At 32.7% G+C, this 20,976-nt stretch overlaps 6 protein-coding genes across 6 annotated transcripts; 1 reads left to right on the forward strand and 5 right to left on the reverse strand.

Moving 5' to 3' along the window:
• Nucleotides 1-245: 245 nt before the first annotated feature.
• On the reverse strand, nt 246-2,972 carry LOC128392714 (neurensin-1-like). The gene is made up of 3 exons (XM_053352785.1): nt 2,360-2,972; nt 1,530-1,594; nt 246-822 (listed from the first exon to the last, which is right to left on the reverse strand). Exons 1-3 carry the CDS (start codon nt 2,506-2,508, stop codon nt 392-394), a joined length of 645 nt encoding a protein of 214 aa, XP_053208760.1. The 5' UTR covers nt 2,509-2,972; the 3' UTR covers nt 246-391.
• Nucleotides 2,973-3,130: 158 nt separating this feature from the next.
• On the reverse strand, nt 3,131-4,279 carry LOC128392711 (hypodermin-B-like). The gene is made up of 2 exons (XM_053352781.1): nt 3,770-4,279; nt 3,131-3,690 (listed from the first exon to the last, which is right to left on the reverse strand). Exons 1-2 carry the CDS (start codon nt 4,045-4,047, stop codon nt 3,135-3,137), a joined length of 834 nt encoding a protein of 277 aa, XP_053208756.1. The 5' UTR covers nt 4,048-4,279; the 3' UTR covers nt 3,131-3,134.
• Nucleotides 4,280-4,415: 136 nt separating this feature from the next.
• On the reverse strand, nt 4,416-7,282 carry LOC128392705 (uncharacterized). Its single transcript, XM_053352774.1, is given in 8 exon segments — nt 4,416-4,697; nt 4,764-5,188; nt 5,191-5,273; nt 5,327-5,502; nt 5,583-5,676; nt 5,878-6,017; nt 6,083-6,239; nt 6,306-7,282. Coding segments are annotated over 8 exon segments (1,347 nt in total). The 5' UTR covers nt 6,349-7,282; the 3' UTR covers nt 4,416-4,468.
• A 148-nt stretch (nt 7,283-7,430) lies between these two features.
• Nucleotides 7,431-9,059, reverse strand: LOC128392707 (GPI mannosyltransferase 1-like). Its single transcript, XM_053352776.1, has one exon. The coding sequence runs from the start codon at nt 8,918-8,920 to the stop codon at nt 7,625-7,627; it is 1,296 nt and encodes a 431-aa protein (XP_053208751.1). The 5' UTR covers nt 8,921-9,059; the 3' UTR covers nt 7,431-7,624.
• Nucleotides 9,060-9,071: 12 nt separating this feature from the next.
• Nucleotides 9,072-17,090, forward strand: LOC128392446 (WD repeat-containing protein 36-like). Its single transcript, XM_053352475.1, is given in 18 exon segments — nt 9,072-9,390; nt 9,476-9,579; nt 9,664-9,781; nt 9,848-10,612; nt 10,699-10,850; nt 10,911-11,031; nt 11,107-11,272; nt 11,342-11,927; nt 11,998-12,209; nt 12,211-12,556; nt 12,868-13,028; nt 13,135-13,201; nt 13,457-13,665; nt 13,755-14,418; nt 14,489-15,075; nt 15,223-15,294; nt 15,384-15,545; nt 15,632-17,090. Coding segments are annotated over 18 exon segments (5,175 nt in total). The 5' UTR covers nt 9,072-9,200; the 3' UTR covers nt 16,125-17,090.
• A 181-nt stretch (nt 17,091-17,271) lies between these two features.
• On the reverse strand, nt 17,272-20,205 carry LOC128392702 (bromodomain testis-specific protein-like). Its single transcript, XM_053352771.1, has 3 exons — nt 19,996-20,205; nt 17,802-19,692; nt 17,272-17,673 (listed from the first exon to the last, which is right to left on the reverse strand). Exons 1-2 carry the CDS (start codon nt 20,060-20,062, stop codon nt 18,278-18,280), a joined length of 1,482 nt encoding a protein of 493 aa, XP_053208746.1. The 5' UTR covers nt 20,063-20,205; the 3' UTR covers nt 17,272-17,673; nt 17,802-18,277.
• Nucleotides 20,206-20,976: the final 771 nt, after the last annotated feature.

The following is a 20,976-nucleotide window of genomic DNA, read 5'->3' on the forward strand; positions in this document are numbered from 1 at the left end:
TGTCATAATCAATTAGTCGTTCGGTGTTTATGATCCTACAATTGACCGCAGGTCAAGGTTTGAATATGTCGTTAGATTTGATTGATCAGAGTATTTGAATTTACCTTCTTAGTTTTAATTTGACAATAAATTGTCAGGAAAATAGTTGAAGAAATATAATTGTTGGCGATATGGTGAATGATGTGTTGGTGATGAACTGATTTAATTGTTGAACAGGAAAAAGAAATGAAAAAACAATTAGTAGGTCAGGAAGGAAGATGAGTAGAAACTTTAATCGAATTGTCATTTTCTTGGTTCTTTATCCTCTTTGTTATTGTCACATTTTCATTTAGATTAATTTTGTAATAGAAAAGAAAAGGGAAAATTATTGATCAATCTGTAAATTCTGTAATCATTTCATCTGTGTTAACCCAGATTCGGTGACAACTGACTCGGCTTTTTCTCGCGACGGTTGGACACTGGTCACTTTTTCCGTCACTGGAATCCTAAAGTTAGAGTCTTTAGCTTTTTCCTTAAGATCCCCATCCACATGAACCACTTCGGGAACGGTCACTTTGAATGGGGTTGTATCATCGTCGTCTTCATCATCTAAACAAGAAACACCAACAAGACTCGGAAGCAAAAGGGTGAAGGCCAAAAGTGACCCACCGCAACAAAAAACGGCCAAACCAATTATCTTGGCCCAGTCCAGTTTCTTGTTAAACTCAATGGCCAACCGGTCAACTATTTCCGTGTCTTCCGCTTGACCGATAACAACTTGCTTACGAGGATAACCATAAGCAAAGATTAAGATGAACGATCCAACCACAAGCAAAGTGAAACCTTCAAATCAAATTAAATTAAAGTTAATCAATTAACCAGAACCAAAAAATTCAAAGGTAACGAATCGTCACAAGCAGTGCCATCTATTAAATCCCAATGTAAACTCCTCACAATGATCAACAATTTGATCAACCGAATCAGATCAATTAACTATTAATAGTAACTTAAGGTAATCAATTCATAATCAGAATTAAATTCAAAATAACTTTTTAATTATGATTTGCTATTAAAACTTATGAGATTCTTGATTATTGATTGTAAAATGTTATTCACAGTTAAATAATGACTTGAATCAATCTTAATGATCAATTGTTGATCCAATGATTGTTACAATGAAAGTTAATTTAATCTTATCATGCTGATCATGATTAAACTGAATGTGAATTCTGTGTTAATAGTTGTCATAATAATATAATTCCCTGTGGTTAGTGTTAATCTTGACATTGAATTTGAATGAGAAAAACTCTTTGTCCTTGATTATAATCACGTTTTAATAATTTTCAGAGTAACAATTTAGTTATTAGATTGATTAATAGATTGAAATCAAATCAATCAATTGATAGTGATAATAATAATCACTTGGAGAATCAATTTTGATCATAGTCAGTCATAAATCAATCAATACCAGAGGGAAATGATAAATAATAATATCAAAAGAATCGGAAAATTTGAAATGGAAAATGATCAACAATCAACTGATTACTTACCGAACCAGAAAGCAAATTTCCATATTCTTGGTGCTCTCCTGTTTTGCTTTGGAGCAATTAAATACCTGTTAATTGTAACAATTAAGTAATAAGATTAGTTGATTGTTGAGAATTAATTTTCTTCTCCAGGTTCAATTGGCTCATTCATTGAGAACTTTTCATCAAAACAAATTCGAGATTTTTTTTTCGTTCTTTATCTTTGTTGATGTTATTCCAACTGATGAAGATGAAGATGAAGATAAAGATGATGATGATGATGATGACGATGAAAAAGAATAAAAGACAAAAAGAAAGGGAAAAGAAAGAGAATAAAAAAGCGTAGGTGTTTCTACCTTTTCCATTTTCTCTTCTCATGAAAATTCTTCTTCTTCCAAATTCTCTTCTCTCTTTTATCGATTTTCACTTCCGCTGATCATTTTCTATTCATTTCCATCCTCATCCTCATCCTCATCTTCGTCATCAACATCGTCATCATCATAATCAACAGAATCAAAATAAATCATCTTTCCCCTTCATCCTTCAATTTTTCATTTTCTTTCACCTTAATCTTTCATAAAGATAGTTAATTAACCTCATTTAGATTGACTTTTTTCTTAATCAGTCTCTAATTAAATTCCTCGCAGTTTAAGATTAATTATAATTCGGTTAAAAGATAATTGTTATGATAGTTAATTTGATTAGAAAACTCATCTGATGATTCAATTGATTAGGTTAACAGGTTGACCTGCTCGAGTCTGGGAGTTATAATGGATTATTGTTTTGGTTTAATTTCTCTTGATTTTTTTAATTCTCCTTTTTAATTGTTGATCTAAAATGATTAATTAACTTACCTTGATTCATCTGATTCATCTGAATAATCACTTTTGAAACCATCTGAAACTGGCTCATAAAAATGATGAATATAAGATTTGACACCAAAGAATGAGGGTTTTGATGTATCTTGATTGTTGTTTGTTGTATTTTCTGAATTATCACCCATCTGATTAGTTAATTGTTGTAATTTAACTCGAGATAATTCACAAAATACTTGATAGATAATCAAACAGTGTTAATATACAAATACAATTAATATTCAAAGGTACGAGAGGCTCATTAATGTGTAGTTATAATCAACGATTGGGTCATATGGTTATGTTGATTATTTGATAATAATAACAATTAATGATAAATTGTGAACGTCTTTCTAATCAAATCAATTGATTATCTAATACTGTATTTCTATTGTATAAACTACCGTTGATATATTGTAGTGATAATCAAAATTGATCACCAGTTTGTTGACAATTTATTGTATAGCGATTACCGTTAAATTTTTAAAGGTAAAAGGTAAATCATAATCACACTTTTAGATTATTAAAGTTACAATTAACTGATTTGATTTGAACAACAAAAAAAAACATCGATTATCACAGATGACCTTTTAATGGACTGAATTTACTTGGAGTTGAATATATTACAATTAACTTGTAGACTCTATAAGGGAAAATATTTCAATTCTGTTCAGTAGATTATGTTTATCATGACAGAATCTGAATTCCCTGATTCTGAGCAACCTCAGGAATCAATTGGCGGTCAGAATGAAAAAAACGAACTCAAATCAATAGTCTAACGAGTTAATAAAGAGTCCATGGTTTTATTTATCCAATCTAAATAATGATAGACATTAGTGTAGACCCCAGGCCATCCCTGGCCACAAATTGCGCCCCAGGCGACGATTCCCACCAAAACATGATGTTGGTCAGTTGCGTCCACCATGGGTCCACCTGAGTCTCCCCTGCAAGAGTCTTCCAGGTTACTACCTACCGCACAGATCATTAGCTCGTGAACGAAGCTATCGAGGTATTTCTCGTGACAAGTTTCATCCGATAGTCGCTTGACCTCCGCTGTCCGTAGTTCAAATGAAAAAGAGTCATATTCAGTTCCACCAAAACCGATGATAGTCAAATCACTTCCGGGTTCATATTGTTTATTGGCCAATTCAATTGGACCTATTCCGTGACCAAAGGGAATCGGATTAGTTAATTGTAGTAAACAAATGTCATGAATAACATTGGCATCGTAACATTCAACTGATTTAATTTTGAAATATTTTTCATCGTCAAAACGAGTCAATGAATTGTCATAATTTGGTCGGATTAATGAGATTTCTTTCATCATGGATCTTTGAATTAAAGGAGAAATTATTTTTTGTGATTAATTGTGATCACCAATTGTCAATTAAGAATTACAATTAAACTTACTTCGTGAAACAATGAGCTGCCGTGATAATTATCTCGGGATTAATTATCGATCCGCCACAAGTTACTCTTAATTCACCTTCAAAAAGGATATTGATTGAAACGACATAAGGATAATCTTGTTTATGTGAGAGCACTTTTTGGCCGAAAATTATTCTAGGACTCATCGGTCCGTCGACCGATGGTTCGAGTTCAGTTTCGTCATCATCGTAATCGGTTAAGTTTATTGATTCACAGATCAAGATGAAACTAATGGTGATTACAATTAGTTGATAAAACATTTTAGTTATTTCAGATTCACTGAATAAATTGTTGAGTTAATTGTAATTACGAACATTCAATTCTGTTGATTAACTTCATATGGTAAAATTAAGGTTCTGGCAACTATTTCAATCAGATTTAATTGTAACTTGATAGTGTATATTAAAAAAATGGCCACGAACACAATTAAAATACTGATCAATGTAATTTAGGTTTTAAATTGTTACAAAAAGATAGTTCTAATCTATTAATTGTCCGAGACTATTATCTATGATTAATACCGATAAATTGACCATAAATGTGGACTTGAACCTCAATTTGGTTTGATCATAAGGATTTTCGCTTGACAATTTGTTTTAATTGTAATTTGATATAAAATGACAGCAGGTTGTAAATGTGTAATAATGATTAAGAATAGGATTAAAAAATGTTTACAATCAATTAAATGTAATTGAAATTGAAAAGGAAAATAATGATTACGATTAAGTTAATCATCCAAGACATTGATGGTCGTAGGCCATTGCTACACTGACCTCGAGTATAAGTCCGACAAGTTGCTAATTGTTGATTAACTGTATAAGGTAAAACCATCGGTAAAATGTAAGGGTCACTTCCTGGACAAACGTGATTAATTACTTGGAACATGCAATCACGATAGTAAAATAATCCACTGAAAAGATAATTAGGAAAGGCAAAATTAACACAGAATTTAAGGAAACACAATTAAGTTAATTACCAGCAAATTACGCGTTGAACCTCAGCCGGGGTTCGATAGTGGTGAGCGAATCGTTGGCTTTGCAGTAGCGCGTTCTCACAGTGTTGGGCCAAGTACCTTGATCTTTCCAGACAAATTTCAACGGAAGCCGATCCCGTCGGGTAACTGTAACTTGGCCTTACACTATCGTAAGGCTGGCTACCATAACTAGGGTAAATCCCACCCGCTCCGGGTGATGCACCCAGGTAAGGATAACGACCTCCGATTGGTATGCGATCACCATGAAGGCCATCGTTCAACGGAGGTGCCGGATAACCAACACCTCCTCCTGCTCCCAGGTACGGATCACCCTGACCAATTAGTGGCGGCGGCGGTGGTGGTGGACCAACTACCGCTGGGTAACCAATATACTGACCACTTACAGTCATATCCCGATCATTAGGTCCATTCCTGATAATGGCGCTGATGAAGTTGACTCGTAATTTTTATCAATTGGCTCATTTGAAGTCTTCCTATGGGATCCGATGATTACTGTTGATTACGAAACGCAATTAATTTCAGGTTAATTATATTCATTAACTTACCTGAATCAAGATCACCAGTTGATTGTGATGATGAGGGTGGTGAGGTTATATTAATACACAACCAAGACATATTCTTGGATCGATCAATCAAATATTGATTAACTAAATTTTGTTCCTGTGGCGAGCAACCAGTTCGTATCGATGAGTGTACACAATCACGGAATCGATTGTACCTCCTTTAATTGTCACCAAAAATTAATCAAATGTCAGAGAAATTAATAAATTGTCAATGTTACAAATAAAAGTTAATTCTTACCAACAATTGTACTGATTAATTAAACCTGGAGATGGATTAATGTTTTCACATTTCTTTACATCAGGATTACGATAACATGGCGAATCCGTGACTCCTATTAAATTAGAACAATTAAATTAACGATCACAACAATTACTCAAATCAATTACAATGAGTGAAAATTTGATTCATCACAATTAACTTATGTTGGTTATTCAACTTCCGCGTGAGTTTCATTTCAAACGTTAGATTTTGTCTTTGCCTTTGATTTGGAAAATTTTTCAACTTAATTGTAACAATTAGTTGATTGTCTTACCTGATTCACGATCACATTTTTGATCGAGATAAATTTTCGTCTTATAAATTAGACTCCATGTTGTTTGAGATGTTAATGAGTCCCGATGATCACAATAAGGACTCAAATTAAGTAGACAATCAAGATTGTCTCTTAAATTGCTGTGAGAAAACAAAATTAAATTACTGTACTTGATTAACACTCTAGACAATTAAGATTTAATTACCGGCAGGTATATGTTAATGGCCATTTGGGTTCACCAAAATTTGGTTGATGATTAATCATTGGTATTGTTTCTGATTGGCATTGTTGCAATTTACTGCAAATTGTTGATGATGATTGAGATGATTGTGATGATGAACAATTAATTGTAATGAAAAAACCTGTAAATTAACAAAAACAATCAATTAATCAGTTAATTGTCCGAAATTCATTGTAATCCAACTCACAGATTAGTATTGTAAACAAATGATTCCAATTGATTATTAACATATTCTTATATATTTTTGGCACAATTAAAGCACAATTAACTACTGATTAGTCCTTTTTCCAATTTTGATTAAGGTCAATCATTTATTTAATCACTTGAACAACTTGTGAACAATTGAAATGATTATTAAAATCAATAATCAAGAATAAGATGAAACATTTAGCCATAGTTAACGACACAATTAAACTTGATTATGATTATTGTTATGATGGTTATAAGTTAATCATCAACAGTTAAGCGTAGTCATTGAGGGTTCATAATAAATTCAACAGCAATTAAAGGCTGATCTCATTTCTCAGTTTATTTCCAATTGATTATTGTTCACTATTGGGAGCAAGACTGAATTAATTGTGGATACAATTGTTAATAGTTAGTTAATTGTTGCTTCTGACAAGAAAAACAGACTGAGATCAACAGATGATTAGACAATTTTAGCCCCAATAAAATATAACAAATTCATGGTACTTAATCATTTAGAGATCGAATTAATCACCGATGTGAGTTCCTAGTTATTTAACGGTATTCTTAATGTGCCTTCCGGCGATAATTTCACCATAATTCAAACGTTCGATCTCAGAACAATTCGGAAAAATTTTACATTCGCGAAAAGAACATTTAAATCCACTGATTTCATTCATTTCCTTGGTAATGATGAAAGAAAAGTCTTGTGTGTGTCCTATTTTCGAATCGAAGCTCCCCGACATTCTGACCTGGAGATGACCACTACATGGACTTAAAATAATTCGATGTAGAATTAATGATCTTTGGAGTTGGTTTAATTTTAATTTAGTTCTTTATTAGCTGTTGTTGAGAAAAATACAATCGAAATGATTGATCTTGGTACGAAAACTTAGTTCGTAAATTTAATGTCGGTCGCAGGTCATATTCATTGGCAATGCGTCACTAAATTGACCTCGAGTAAGTCCGAAAAGCTGCTAATTGTTGATTAATTGTGTGGGGTGCAACCTCGGAGTAAATGTAAAGGTCACTTTTTGGACAAATGTGATTAATGGCCTGAAACATAATGAAAACAGTTCAACAGATGATTAGACAATTTTAGCTCCAATACATGAAACTTATCATCTAGAAATCGTATTAATCATAAATGTAATTTCCTCATTATTTAATTTTCGAAATCAAAATTAGAAATATACAATTATAAATGAACAATTTAACATTGATTTAACTTTCACGAGTGTTGTGATTATATTGATTTTGTTGTTTCTTTTTTTTGGTGAATTGAAATGAGATTTAATTTTAACTGTGAGGTTAATTGAATTAATTTGATTTTTGGTCAATGAATTTAAGATGAGGCACAAAATGTTTTTCAATTGTAAATTGAATGACAAGATTAATTATCATGAAGATAAGTGAACAACAAGCCAATAATCCAAGTACATTCCAACGCAGATATTGATACAGGTAAGCAATTAGTAGCCATTGGCCTTGACCGGCAAACCAGAGCGATAATAAAGTTAATTGTTTCCATCCAGTTAATTGTAGGAATGGATAAAGAATCGGAAGGAAACACAAATACCAGATAAAGTATTGAGAAGTGACCACTTTGTTGAGAGTGACAAACATAAAGGTTGATGAGAAAAGCGAAAAGATTAAATTAACCGAATGTGTAGAGTCCGTTGTCGATTTAAATTTTAGACAATATTGGCCAGAATAGTAGATAATCGAAATCACTTGTGGAATAAAGGCCAAATACGATAGGATTTTGAGGGTCAATGGGTCACTAATCGTTTTGTAGACATAAAAATAAGGTGAGAAATTGTGAGCATCGTCCTTTCGGTAGATATGATAAAACCAGGCTTCTTTCAGGTAAAGTTGACCGTATCTTAAGTAATAGCCGTAGGTGAGAAGGGTGAACGATACCAGCGACGAAAGGAAAAAGGTCAATTTGGATCGGTTGAAAGGTGAAATTATTTTGACAATTGTACTGGTCCAGTTACGATTTGATGGCAATGATCCGGTTAGGAAAAGATAAATTGGAAGACTGTAGATTATTGGATAGATTTTACAATGAATTGATAATCCATAAAGTAGACCAGAATATAAATAAAGACCAGAGACTAGAAAATAAATTGTCCCAAGAACCAGGAATGTGATTAAAGTATCAGATGAGCCACGAGTTGAAATGATCATCGGTAATGGATTATAAAGCCAGATTAGTGATGAGATCAAGGCTTGATTGGGGGGTAATTGGATTCGAGGATGAGTTAAAATTTTGTAGATCAGATAACCGGTGATAATGTCCAGGGTGGCAAATAAAAATTTACCAAAAAGTGGAGCAAAATAAACATTGGGTAGAAGGAGAAAAGCAAATAATGGTGAATATCGGTAACCATGTCGCAGAAATGGTGACCTTCCAGCCTTCATGTACCTCGAACCATCAGTGAAAACAACATAATCAATATCAGTATATTGTAAACGAAAAATTTGATCATGAATCCATCCATAGATAATTAAAAATACACGAATCACTGAAGAGATAATCAAATGACTCTCAATGGATAAACACCAAGTAAACATTGAATCGTCATTTTCCTCAATCTCATCGCCATTCATTTTCTATCCAGGGACAACCCAAACAAATTATCGAACACAATTAACCACCAAATAAGAAAAGGAACAATCTAATTAGAATCACTAACAATTACAAGAGATAAATTCAATTGTAAAAACAAATGAATCCAGAGGCGACACAATCAGCTGGAAGGTCACATGATCTCCAACACGTTTTTTACTTTCATGTGTTGACTTTTTTTTTAAATTTCTTTTTGTTTCTCTTCAATTTTGATTATAATTTAGTGTTTAATTGTTATTTTGAATTGTGAATTTCTCTATTATGGAATCAGTTTCGTCTTCTTCATCCAATGCGAGTCGAATCTTTGAAGGTTACAAAGCATTAGGAGTGATTTCTGATGACAAACCTTTTCTCATTCGGTACATTGAGAAATTGGAAGAACTGAGAATCGTTTCAATTGTTGGAAGATATTTTCACACTTATAACTCTAAATTACAATTACTAGAGACAAGTAAATTTCTTTTCTATTACCTATTGATTCATTTATTCTTTTCCTCTGTCTAATCTAATGCCATTTGTTTTTATTCGTTCCGTAGGTCATCCCCATCCTGGTCCAGTAAATGCTCTTACATCGGATTCGAAAACAGTTTTCTCATGTTCTGAGAATAAAATTTATGCATGGAAAGGTGGACATAAACATGTAAGTATCGAATTGTTGGATGAATAAGCCTGGTAAATGTTATATTTTCTTATTTACAATTCTATTCTATTCTCTGGTGATTAGCTAAGAAAAATTTTCGAAGGCCATGAATCTCGAGTCCATTCAATCCAAGCATTTGGACCTCATCTAATATCTATCGACGATGATAATATTTTAAAGGTTTGGGATATCAAAAGTAAAGGTAATTATGATGAAACAATTTCTCTTTTCTTTTTTTTCTGATTAATTTGTTCTGTTTTCCATTTAGAAACCATTCTTGATATGCCTTTCGGCAATGGTTTCACCATAACTCGGATGCTCCATCCCAGTACATATATAAACAAAATTTTACTCGGATCGAAACAAGGTCCTCTTCAGCTGTTAAACATACGAACCCAAAAGACAATCCATAAATTCAAGGGCTGGTCAGCTGGTGTAATTAGCTTGGAACAAGCTCCCGCCGTTAATGTCGTTGGAATTGGATTAGATGATGGAGTTATTGTTGTTCACAATTTAAAATATGATGAAACACTTATGACTTTCATGCAAGATTGGGGACCAGTATTGGGCATTTCTTTTAGAACCGATGGTCCACCTTACATGATAACCACAAGTGATAAAGGTCATGTGGCGATTTGGGATCTTGAGAAGCGAAAATTATTGGTACAGAAACGAGATATTCATCAGGCTGCCATCACCGGGTGTCAATATATCATTGGTGAAGCTCTTATGGTAACAAGTTCCCCGGATAATACGATCAAAATTTGGTGTTTCGATGATCAAGAACAAATGGGAAGACTTTTATATTCACGGGAAGGGCATTCAAGTCCATCAAGTTTCATTCGTTTCCACGGAACTGATGGAAGAAATATCTTGAGTGTTTCTCAGGATTCAACTTTCAGATTGTTCTCTGTCCTCAGTGAAAGGCTTCATCGAAGTCTCGGTAAAGCTTCGTACAATCGTAAATACGCAAAAAAAGTCGGCGTTTCCAATGACCCCAATGTTATGCCGCCGATTACTGAATTCGCCGCTGGTAATTAATCACATTCCATTTCAAACTTCCATCTTAGATTAACCTCTTTCAATTGTGTTTACAAAATTTTTCTCCTTTCCTTCCAGAATGTATGCACGAAGATGATTGGGACAATGTAGTCGCCCGACATTCTGACCTGGCGATAGCCACTACTTGGACTACGAAAAAAATGAAAATGGGTAAACATAAATTGTTACACGATCGATTCAAGCAAAATAAGAAAGCTATTATCCTAACGGTAAGTTCATCATCTCTTAATTGCCTTGATAATCAACTAATTGAATTGATTTCTCTTTAGGCATTAACTGTTAGCAGTTGCGGTAACTTTGCGATCCTTGGTTATAACACAGGTCACATTGATCGGTTTAACATTCAGTCGGGAATCCATAGAGCAACTTACGAAAAAGAAAAAGGAAAAGGTAAATTGTCGATAATTTTTTCGATCGATTCAATTAACTCCATTTAAATTAAACTAAAAATCTTTCAATTAACAGCTCATAAAGGTGCAATTTCTGGTTTAATTAGTGATGAAACTTGTCGATTCTTAGTCAGTGGAGGTGCCGATGGACTAATCAACTTTTGGTCTTTCAAAGCGGCTGATTTATTGACCGAATTAAACTTCAATTCTCCAATTACTAAATTTGAATTGCATAAAGAAAGGTAACAATTAACATTAATAACTTTTTTTTCCATGTGGAATTAATTATTTCTTATTTTCTTTTAATTTAGCTCTTTATTAGCTGTTGCCTTTGAGAATAATACAATTGAAATGATTGATCTTGATACGAAAAAAGTAATTCGTAAATTTAATGATCAAAATTCATCTATAACCGACATGGCCTTTAGCTTTGATGCTCGTTGGTTAATCGTCGCAACAAGTGATTGTTCAATTAGAGTTTGGGATGTATCATTAATCAAATTAATCGACTGGTTCCTTATGCCTTCGCCTTGTAAAAGTCTATCCATGTCTCCGATCGGCGATTATCTTGCAATGGCCTTAGAAAACGATGTTGGAATATTCTTATACTTTAATCTAACCCTTTACCTACCGATTTCTCTCAAGCCCATTTCCGATTCTTATGTACCTCGATTAAATGAATTACCAAGTGTCCGAGAAGATGATCAGGATGAAGACAAAGACGAGGACAATGAAAACGATGTCGAACTGGTCAATGTCGAAGAAAATACTGATGAAGACGTCGAAATGATCGATTTAGATTATCAATCGCCAGATCAAATCTCCGATAAATTAATCACTCTATCAACATTACCCACTTCGAGATGGAAAAACTTACTGAATTTAGATTTAATTAGGGTAAGTGTTTTAATCGTTTTGTATAATTAGATACTAATTTTTGTCTAATTTGTTATTTTCTCTTCCATAGCAACGAAATAAACCAATTGAACCAGTTGAGAAACCTAAATCAGCTCCATTTTTCCTTCCAACGATCGATGGACTCGAACCTGAATTTGATTTAAATCGAGATGGAAATGATGAAAATACAAATACAAATAAATCAAAATTATTAAATAACCTCGCGGGAGTTTCACAGTTTGGAAAACTATTGATCAATTGTGCCTCTAAAAATAATTTCTCCAATAATCAAACAATTAAGAGAAATGAGTCCAATCGCAATCGACACTGAATTAAAATCTCTCGACATAATGATCTCAAAGGACGAAGACATCGAAGCCGATGATCATGTTTTACTCGTTTACTTTTTAATGGCCATGGAAAGTGCCATTGATACAAAACAGAATTACGAGTTAATCCAATCGATTCTCGGATTATTTTTGAAAATTTACACTTCGATAATCCTTAAAGACGCAGATCTAGTTGAGAAATGTGAAAATCTATTTAAACAATTACAACAATTACCCAACAATTTACAAGATAAATTCAACGAATCACTTTACATAATCAACTTCATTCGAGGTACAATTTAAATGATCCATTACGAATAACAATCAATAAATATTTTCATTTTATTTTCCACAAAAAAAATTGTTTTTCACTTTTCGAATCGTCGAAACAATTAACCAAATCAAAAAAACGAAATTCAAATCAATCGAAATGTTTTAATCTTCCCACCAAAATTTTCTTCGTATCGACGATTCTCTTTCTTTTTCTCTGTCTATTAATTTCTAAGAGAAAAGAGAACAATTTTTCCTATTTTCTTTTTCTGTCTTCTTCTCTTCTTTTCTGACAATTGTTTTTGGTTTGTTTTCGTTTTTTCTAGTCATCGAATTAACAATTAACTATGTTTATAAATTATAATTATCTTTTAATTCTCGTCATTTTTATGCAATCAGTGAACAAATTATCTTCCTCTGACCCTTACAAGATCCTCGGTGTTCAAAGAAACGCTCCTTCTAATGACATAAAACGTGCATATAAAAAGCTCGCTCGCATTTGGTAATTATTGTTATGATGTTTTCGTTAATTGTTTAGCAATTTTCGTTATTTAATTGTTCTATTCTATTTTATTACCTTCTTGCCTTTCATTTTCGTTGAATTTCAGGCATCCCGATAAGAATAAGAATCCAGCAGCTGAAGATGAATTCGTTAAAATCACCAAAGCATATGAGGTTTGTTTCTATTTTTTTTTCCTTCTATCTCTCAATTCATCTTCTCACTTGATTCTGGGTCAAATCAGGACGAATTCATAAATCTCCATGTGATTCCAATTGTTGATTTCTATTCTCTTTTCAACCTCTGGTTTTATATCAAATGATCTGCATTAAGAACTCATTTTTAATTCTTTTCTTGGTCGTGTATTTTTGGATTAACCAATTTGCTCTCATATTTATTTATTTTTATTCTTCTCTCTTTTTTATTTGTAGCTACTTATGGATCCTGATAGGAAAGAAGAATTTAATCGTTTTGGGACCACCGAAGATACGCCAAATTTTCGTCATAAACGTGATTACAGTGATTTTAAAAGGTTCGATTTTGATCCTTTCGAGACAATTTTCTCTTCTGGTGGATCTGGTTCATTTAATTTCAATCAAAATCAACCATTCATTTTTCATCGACAAACTATCACAGCAAAGTGAGTGCTAATCTTGTTTTCCTTTTGTGTTAATTTCTCTTTCTATTATTAATCCATTTCAATTTTAAATCTTCTCTTCTCAATTAAAGGGCTTATCAAAATAAAATACTTCCTGCCAGTATAACATCGCCACAATTAATTCTGTTCTACGGTGATCTTTGTTTTCCATGTTTTAATGTCGAACCAGTTTGGCATAAAATTGTTCTCGAATTGGAACCTCTTGGTGTTGGTTTCGCTACAATTCACAGTAAACACGAAAGTAATTTAGCTCGTAAAATTGGAATAGATGATCTACCATACATAATTGGAATTGTTGACGGAGTTGTTCGCCATTACAAAGACAATCAACTTAGTTTACTTCGGATAATTGAATTTGTCCGTAAAATTTTACCCCGACATCTGATAACTCAAGTGAATGACGAAAATTATGAATCATTTCTTTCTGGTTGGACTGATAATCGAGTTCGAGTGCTTTTCGTCAACAATGATAAGCTAATTAAACTTCGTTATCTACTAACAGCGTTTTCTTTCCGTGAACGTGTTGTTTGTGGACACGTTTCCATCAAAGAGAAAGACAGTCTCAAGCTAATACAAAGATACGGTGTTGATACTAAAATGGATTCAATGTTGATCTTTAACGAAGACATTAATCGTCCCATTGCCACACTCGCAGCGTCAGAATTGTTACCTCAGATAATCAAAGATGTCTTACACTCCAATAAATACCTTCTTCTACCAAGATTAACATCTCAGGTAAATTCGATAGCAATTACTTAAGTTTCTATTGAAAAATGGCCACTAATTTATCTTATTATTATTTCAGGTTATGTTTGATCAAATCTGTCCTCCAGATGCACCTCGAAGTCGTCGACGATTATGTATCATGCTAGTTACAAATAACATTCCGACACAAGAGTCTGAGAAAGAAGCAATGAGACAATTTATCCTCGAAAATGAGTTCAATGAAGATAAATATAGATTCATGTACATTTACCAAGAGAAACAAATGGATTTCATCAATTCATTATCAATCGGAAGTGGATCACCTTCTGACCTTACCTCTCATGTTGTTGTACTATGGAGACGTGAACAGGATCGTTTACTTTATGAATGGTTACCTGATACATGGGATGTAATGGAACCAGAAAAACTGAACAAAAGTAAATCTGAACTACACGAATTACTCAATAAATTGAGTAAAACAACCCAGACAATGACCAACAACGCCAAGATGGTCAATCTAATCGATGAACATGCAAGTGGTTTACTTGGTCGAATCCTTAAACGAATTCTGGTTCTTACCGATGGTCTTGGTGATTCGATCTCTCAGAAAGAAGTTCTTCCAATTTTATCAGCAGTCGCTACATTTGTTTTCATTGGTATTTTTGGTTATATTTTACAATATCTAGTGTAAGTCGAATCATTCAAGTATTTCTATTCTCATGTTGTAATTATTTTTCTTTTTTGTCACTTATTATTGACAAGAGAAAGACAACAACTTGTTTCATTCCATTGATTAGACTAATTGAAAGTATTTTTGGTTTTCCTTTGAAACAGCAAATTGGAAGAGAAAAATATTCGTGAACAATACCGTAGACTGGGTCGAACTCCGCCTGGAAGTAATCCAAGGTGGGTTGAATTAACTTTTTGCTCAATGAGCAATTTTCATTATTTTCTATTCTCTTTCATTAATTGTCTTTCTTTTTTTTTCACCATAGAAATGAATTCAAATTGAGTATTCATGAACTGAGAGGAGAAACTTACAATGGACTGATTCGCCTTCTCAAACCTGGATGTCGGACTCTTGTTTTGCTTTGTGATACTAGAACTAAATCAAAATTATTACCCAAATTTTATAGATTTGTTCACCCTTATAGAAAGTAATTATCATCTTTTAAATACTTTCCAATCAGTTTCTCCCATGTAATTATGATTACTAACATGATTTATTCTTCATCTTTTACAGAAACAAAACTTTGATGTTTGCATATCTTTTGATTGAGAAAAATATTGATTGGTACAAAAAGATTTTACAACAAAGCTTAGGAGATCATAGAGAGCTTAATATTAACCCGAAAAATTGTATTGGCACCGTGTTAGCAATCAACGGATTTAAGAGATATTTTTGTGTCTATCATGTCAAACATTCAGAAGTAAGTTTATCCCCCAATCAACCAGCTATTAATCTTAATTAAACTAAACTAAACGCTTCTCTTCATTCACTTTAGCTCAATCGGCGAGCTGAACATCAAGATTTCCTTGGGTTTGAAGACGAAGAGGAAGATGTTGAAGCTGGAAATTTGATTGATCAAGGAACAGATCAAACCAATTCGGTAGAGACTCAAGAGTTTGTTTTTGAAAATAACCTTTTAGATGCTTTACCTCAATGGTTGGAAAGACTATTTGAAGGGACAACTCACCGTTATTTTATTCAATATTGGCCTGATAACATGAAATAAGTTGATTCTTTTTCTCTTCCCATTAATTAATTGGAAGGAAAAATTTAACTACCACCTAAAGTTCAATGTAAATGGAACTAATTTTACAAACTTATTCCAAGGTTATACCTTTGACCTCTTGTTGTCTCCAATATTTGAACAACTAACTAATTTACCTCTACGCCAAAGGAAAACATCCAAGAAGCCATTTTGGAAATTCAACCAATTTAAAACTCAACCATCAAACTTGGTGAATCTCAATTTATCAGCCTAAATGTTTTTACCAAAGAGGATTCGTATTTAAATTGTCAAATATGTAATCTTAACAATTAATGCCTACTTATGAAGTGTAAATCTTTGCCTTCACGGTTACTGGGGACCGTTTTCATCCTTGATGTTAATTGTTGAAGAATGGAATTGATCATCACAAATACATTCTTCGTGTTAATTTTTACCAAATACAAGCCATTAATCATCCAATTTAATTTGGATCATCATCTTCCTGCTAGAAGAAAAATCAACTCAGATGATAAACAACCAGAGATTTTGTCGAATGATGCAAAAAAAGCCAATACAATCAGCCCAGACCAACAAAGTTTCGCATTTTTTGTTCAATCACATCTCATTTTTTTCTAAATCAACAATTAATGACGAAATTCATTAACGAATTTTAAACTGTCAATCTTTTCATAAATGTCATCTTACTTCATCATCTTTAACTCCTTCTTTTCTTTCTCTATCTTCTAATTCATCTCTCATGATGATCTCAAGTTATATTATTGTAAAAAAAGCCATCATGTAAAAACAATGTTATGTAAAAAAGTTTTAATTGCCTAATAAGTTAATCAAACTGTTTGACGGGCAACAATCAAACGAAATCATCACTTGAACTGATTATAGCTCAATTCCAATTGATTTTTCTGTTTTCTGTTCATCATCAATTCATGATAATTAATTTCCAAATTAATTTAACCATTCGAACTTTAATTTGTTGATTTAATCTTTTCCTCTTTGTAAGCAGAAAATTTCCTATTCTGAAACGAAAAGCAATTAAATTAGATTAGAAATTGGGTTATTTAATTCGCGAAAAACATTTTCGACGAAAATTCCGCCGAAGGTCCTAATTTGATTCGATGACTTTGACGCAATTTAAACGATATAATTGAGCTTATATTAAATGATTTGCTATTTAATTGTTTAAAAGTTTAAAAAAAATCTGATTACATTGTTGGCAGGAGATGAGCTGGTTTTTTTTCAACAAGTTCTGTAAAATATATTATAAAAGTGTCGAAAAGTTATTAATAAATTGATGAGGATGAAGATAGAGATTTAGTTGGTTTTTATGGTTTAGAAAAAATATAATTAAAACCGACTAATCACTTGTTTGTACATTGAACTTGGTTATGGTCACTTGATAGCTGCAATCGTCTAATTATCGTAGTAGTGTTGAAGAAATAAAATATAATTGATTGAAGATGATTTAATTTATCGGTTAGCTCCTTTCAATTGTTTCCTGATATTTTATCGAGTTATTTTAGATAAAACAATTAGTTTTTGTTGGTGTTGAAGCCTAAAGATGAAAGAAAGAAACAATTAGATTGATTTGATTGTTAATTTTTACGAGTTTGTAATATAATTGGTGGTACGTAATAAAATACGCTATGATTTCCACAATAAATGATTAATACAATTACTTACCTTTTTGTCGTTGGTTGAGTTTATCATAAACCATTGTCGCTGTTATTGATCAAGGCAAGGAGACACCTCGAGATTGATGCTGAATTTCATGATATAGTTAATAGACTTTGGCTAAATTTGTGAGATTATTTAAGTACAATTAATTAATAAGACAATAGTCATTAGTCAGAATAAAAAAAAATAATTATAAGATTATCACTGGACAAAAAATAATTGTATATGATTGATGAAAGACATCAGATTATTTGGACTTTGATGAATTTCTGATCAAATTAAATTGTGGCAATGAAAAAACTGGTTCCAAGTCAGGCTAATGATGGTGATTAATAAAATGATGATGGTATCAAAAAGTAAAAATGTTGATTTCTATCACAATTAAAATGAGTAACTTTAAGTTAATTTGTTTTTCGTTGTTCGAGACTGAATAGATCATATAATTAACCAAACAACGAGTAGAATTAAAAAAAAGATAGAGATTAATCTGAAGTTGAATCCATGGATGAATCTTCGGATAGGCAAAGATGTTGATTATTAGTGTCGTTTGAATGAGTATAATTGAGCAATTTCTTTGTTTTTGATGAGTTTGACTCGTCGGATGAGGATGAAGATGAAGACGATGAAGATGATGGTGAGGCTTGAGTATTATAATCATTAAGTACATAACTATGGCAGAAAACGTCATCATCCAAGGCTAAGCGTTTCTTGGGTACACAATTTAGTCCTTCCTCTCCTATTGAGCTTCTTGGATGAACATTTTTCGTATGAATTGGTAATGGACTTGAGGTTTGTTCACTTATTATTTGATTGTCATTTGGAGTATTAAATTGTTCAATGTTATCTTCTATTTGGACGGGTTTCCATATTTTACCATTATCACTGTTACATCGACTTAATTTAATTACTATCGGCTTGTGCTCTGTGTTTTCTGGCGGTGAATAATTTGATGAGGTCGATGAAGACGATGAACTATCGGAACTATCAGACCAGCCTGATCGATCATCAGAACTGATTGATGATGTTGATTGTTCCCTTTCTCTTAATTTCAATTTTTCCAAACAAATTGCTCTGAAAAGTCTAATCTCATTTGGATGAAGATGACCACTGGTTCTTTCTAATGGTGTTTGAGGTAATATCACTGATTGTTGTGGTAGTTTAACTGGTTCTCCATGTAAACGAATGTAATCACTCCATTCTGAAAGTGATTTAAATGTTAAGTTTTCTTCATCCAAACCAATATTTAAATTAAGAGTAAGATGACTTGGAAAATTGGAATTAGATTCACAATCTGAAAGAGATTCAACTGAGAAGCAAATTTGTGTTCCACTGATGTTACTAACAAATTTTACTTTGTCACTACTATTTGAACTTTTAAATTGTAAAGGTGATTGAGATGATGATGATGGATCAATATCAGATCCATCTGATCTTGTACCTCTAATTGTTGTACATTTGACAGCTTCTTCAGCTGCTTTGGCAAGTATATCAAGAGCTCTAAGTTTCCGATGTTTCCGCCGTTTCCGTCGAGCCTCAATCGCTGCTTTCATGTTTAAATTTGATCGTTTTGGTGGATAGATGAAAGTAGCTTGTTCATCGTAATTTAGGTCAGCGTCAAGGAAACGTTTAACAGATCTTTTAAATATCCTCCAAATACCATAAGACATGAGTGTGTACCCATTTTTTGGACCATTGTAGGTTTCACAATTGTTAACCAAAAGTTTAAAATCTTCTTCAATCTCACTTAAATCATTGTACAACCGATCATCAATCTTCCTCTTTATCACGGACAAATCTATAGGATTAGGAATAATTTGGTAGTACATTGGAGCAATTTTTTCGTCTATTGGTTCCCTGAAAGGCCATGAATCTCGATTGGATATGACTGATGAAATCACTGTAAGTAGAACAATGAAGCAGGAAAAGAAAAGGAAAATGAGTAAAAACCAGAATTTGTAGATATAAACAATTTACGACCATTTAACAATCGAAAATTGAGAAAAAGAATCAAAAGAAGCAAAAAAGAACATAAAGAGAAAGAGAGAAGAGAGAAGAGAGAAGAATTTAAAAGCAACACATTCCCAAAGCAAAGAGAATTACAACAAAAAAAGAAAAAGAAAGAGAAAAAGTTAAAGGCCAAAAGAAAGAAAGGAAAAGAGAAGACCAAAAACAGGTCACAAGAGAATAGAAAAATATTTACCTTTCCTTAGGCCATTGTACATTTCCACCAAACTTATCTGATTCCTGTACACATCGGGGATGAACATAGTAGATTCAAGAGAACGAAAACCAAATTAATTAAAATAAATTCAGTTAATTAACCCGAACAAAGATAAAGTTACTCATCAAATGGATGAAACCATAAGAGTCCGACTTTTACTCAATCCGAATGAAAATCTTTCTCTTTGTTTGTCCCTTTTATTCGGCGCATGCGCAGTTCGCACTTCGGACTTGCGAGTTTCATTCATGAAATGTAATCATACACGTGGCGAGTTTTAACCTTGTAAACAATTGGTAATTAAGACGAAAGAGGTGACATTTAATTAGAATAGAGTTTCTTGGGTTACTCTGCATTTTCTTAGGAATCGATTGGTACCAAGATGATGGAAAAGTATTTGGTATTTTCTCCGATTCATTTGGGTTCATGAGATCATCATGACAACAAGTTTTTCTCAATCTGAATGTTTGGAAAATTCAATCAACAGGTTAATTGACATTTTTGTTTCTATGGTGAAACCTTTGGACGAAATGTGAATCTCAACAGGCAATTATCTTGATTATAATGAATTGTCTTCTCAGATTCTCAACGATATCATGGACTTCTGCCTGGAACTAATCCAAGGAGGGTTGCAACTTTTGCTCAATGAGTAATTCTCATTATTTTCTGTTCCACTCCATTATTTGTCTTTTCTTTTCACCATAGAAATGAATTCGAATTGAGAATTAATCAACTCAAATGAGAAACTAACAATGGACTCATTCTCCTTCTCGAACTTGGTCGTCCAACTCTGTTTCATCTCTTTCGTTCTCTGTCACTATTCATGATGATCTCGAATTGAAAAATGAAAGAAAAACTAATTCTATGTAAAAAAAATCTCGATTTTCTAATTGTTAGCAATTAATTTCCATCATTGGCTAAGCATAAACTTTACTTGGTCCAAGAATCGATTGATCCAATCAA

This window comes from Panonychus citri, unplaced genomic scaffold (assembly GCF_014898815.1).
Source record: "Panonychus citri isolate SS breed McGregor unplaced genomic scaffold, ASM1489881v1 Contig00136, whole genome shotgun sequence".
Taxonomy (NCBI): domain Eukaryota; kingdom Metazoa; phylum Arthropoda; class Arachnida; order Trombidiformes; family Tetranychidae; genus Panonychus; species Panonychus citri.

What these genes read in the sequence shown, in the direction of transcription:
- LOC128392714 (XM_053352785.1), bottom strand. Translation starts at nt 2,508, where the DNA reads ATGGGTGATAATTCAGAAAATACAACAAACAACAATCAAGATACATCA. An exon ending in GATGAATCAGATGAATCAAG is followed by an intron (nt 1,595 to 2,359) that starts GTAAGTTAATTA and finishes TACAATTAACAG; the next exon opens with GTATTTAATTGCTCCAAAGC. An exon ending in GAAATTTGCTTTCTGGTTCG is followed by an intron (nt 823 to 1,529) that starts GTAAGTAATCAG and finishes TTTGATTTGAAG; the next exon opens with GTTTCACTTTGCTTGTGGTT.
- LOC128392711 (XM_053352781.1), bottom strand. Translation starts at nt 4,047, where the DNA reads ATGTTTTATCAACTAATTGTAATCACCATTAGTTTCATCTTGATCTGT. An exon ending in GCAGCTCATTGTTTCACGAA is followed by an intron (nt 3,691 to 3,769) that starts GTAAGTTTAATT and finishes TTTAATTCAAAG; the next exon opens with ATCCATGATGAAAGAAATCT.
- LOC128392707 (XM_053352776.1), bottom strand. Translation starts at nt 8,920, where the DNA reads ATGAATGGCGATGAGATTGAGGAAAATGACGATTCAATGTTTACTTGG.
- LOC128392702 (XM_053352771.1), bottom strand. Translation starts at nt 20,062, where the DNA reads ATGTTCATCCCCGATGTGTACAGGAATCAGATAAGTTTGGTGGAAATG. An exon ending in GTACAATGGCCTAAGGAAAG is followed by an intron (nt 19,693 to 19,995) that starts GTAAATATTTTT and finishes TTCTACTTACAG; the next exon opens with TGATTTCATCAGTCATATCC.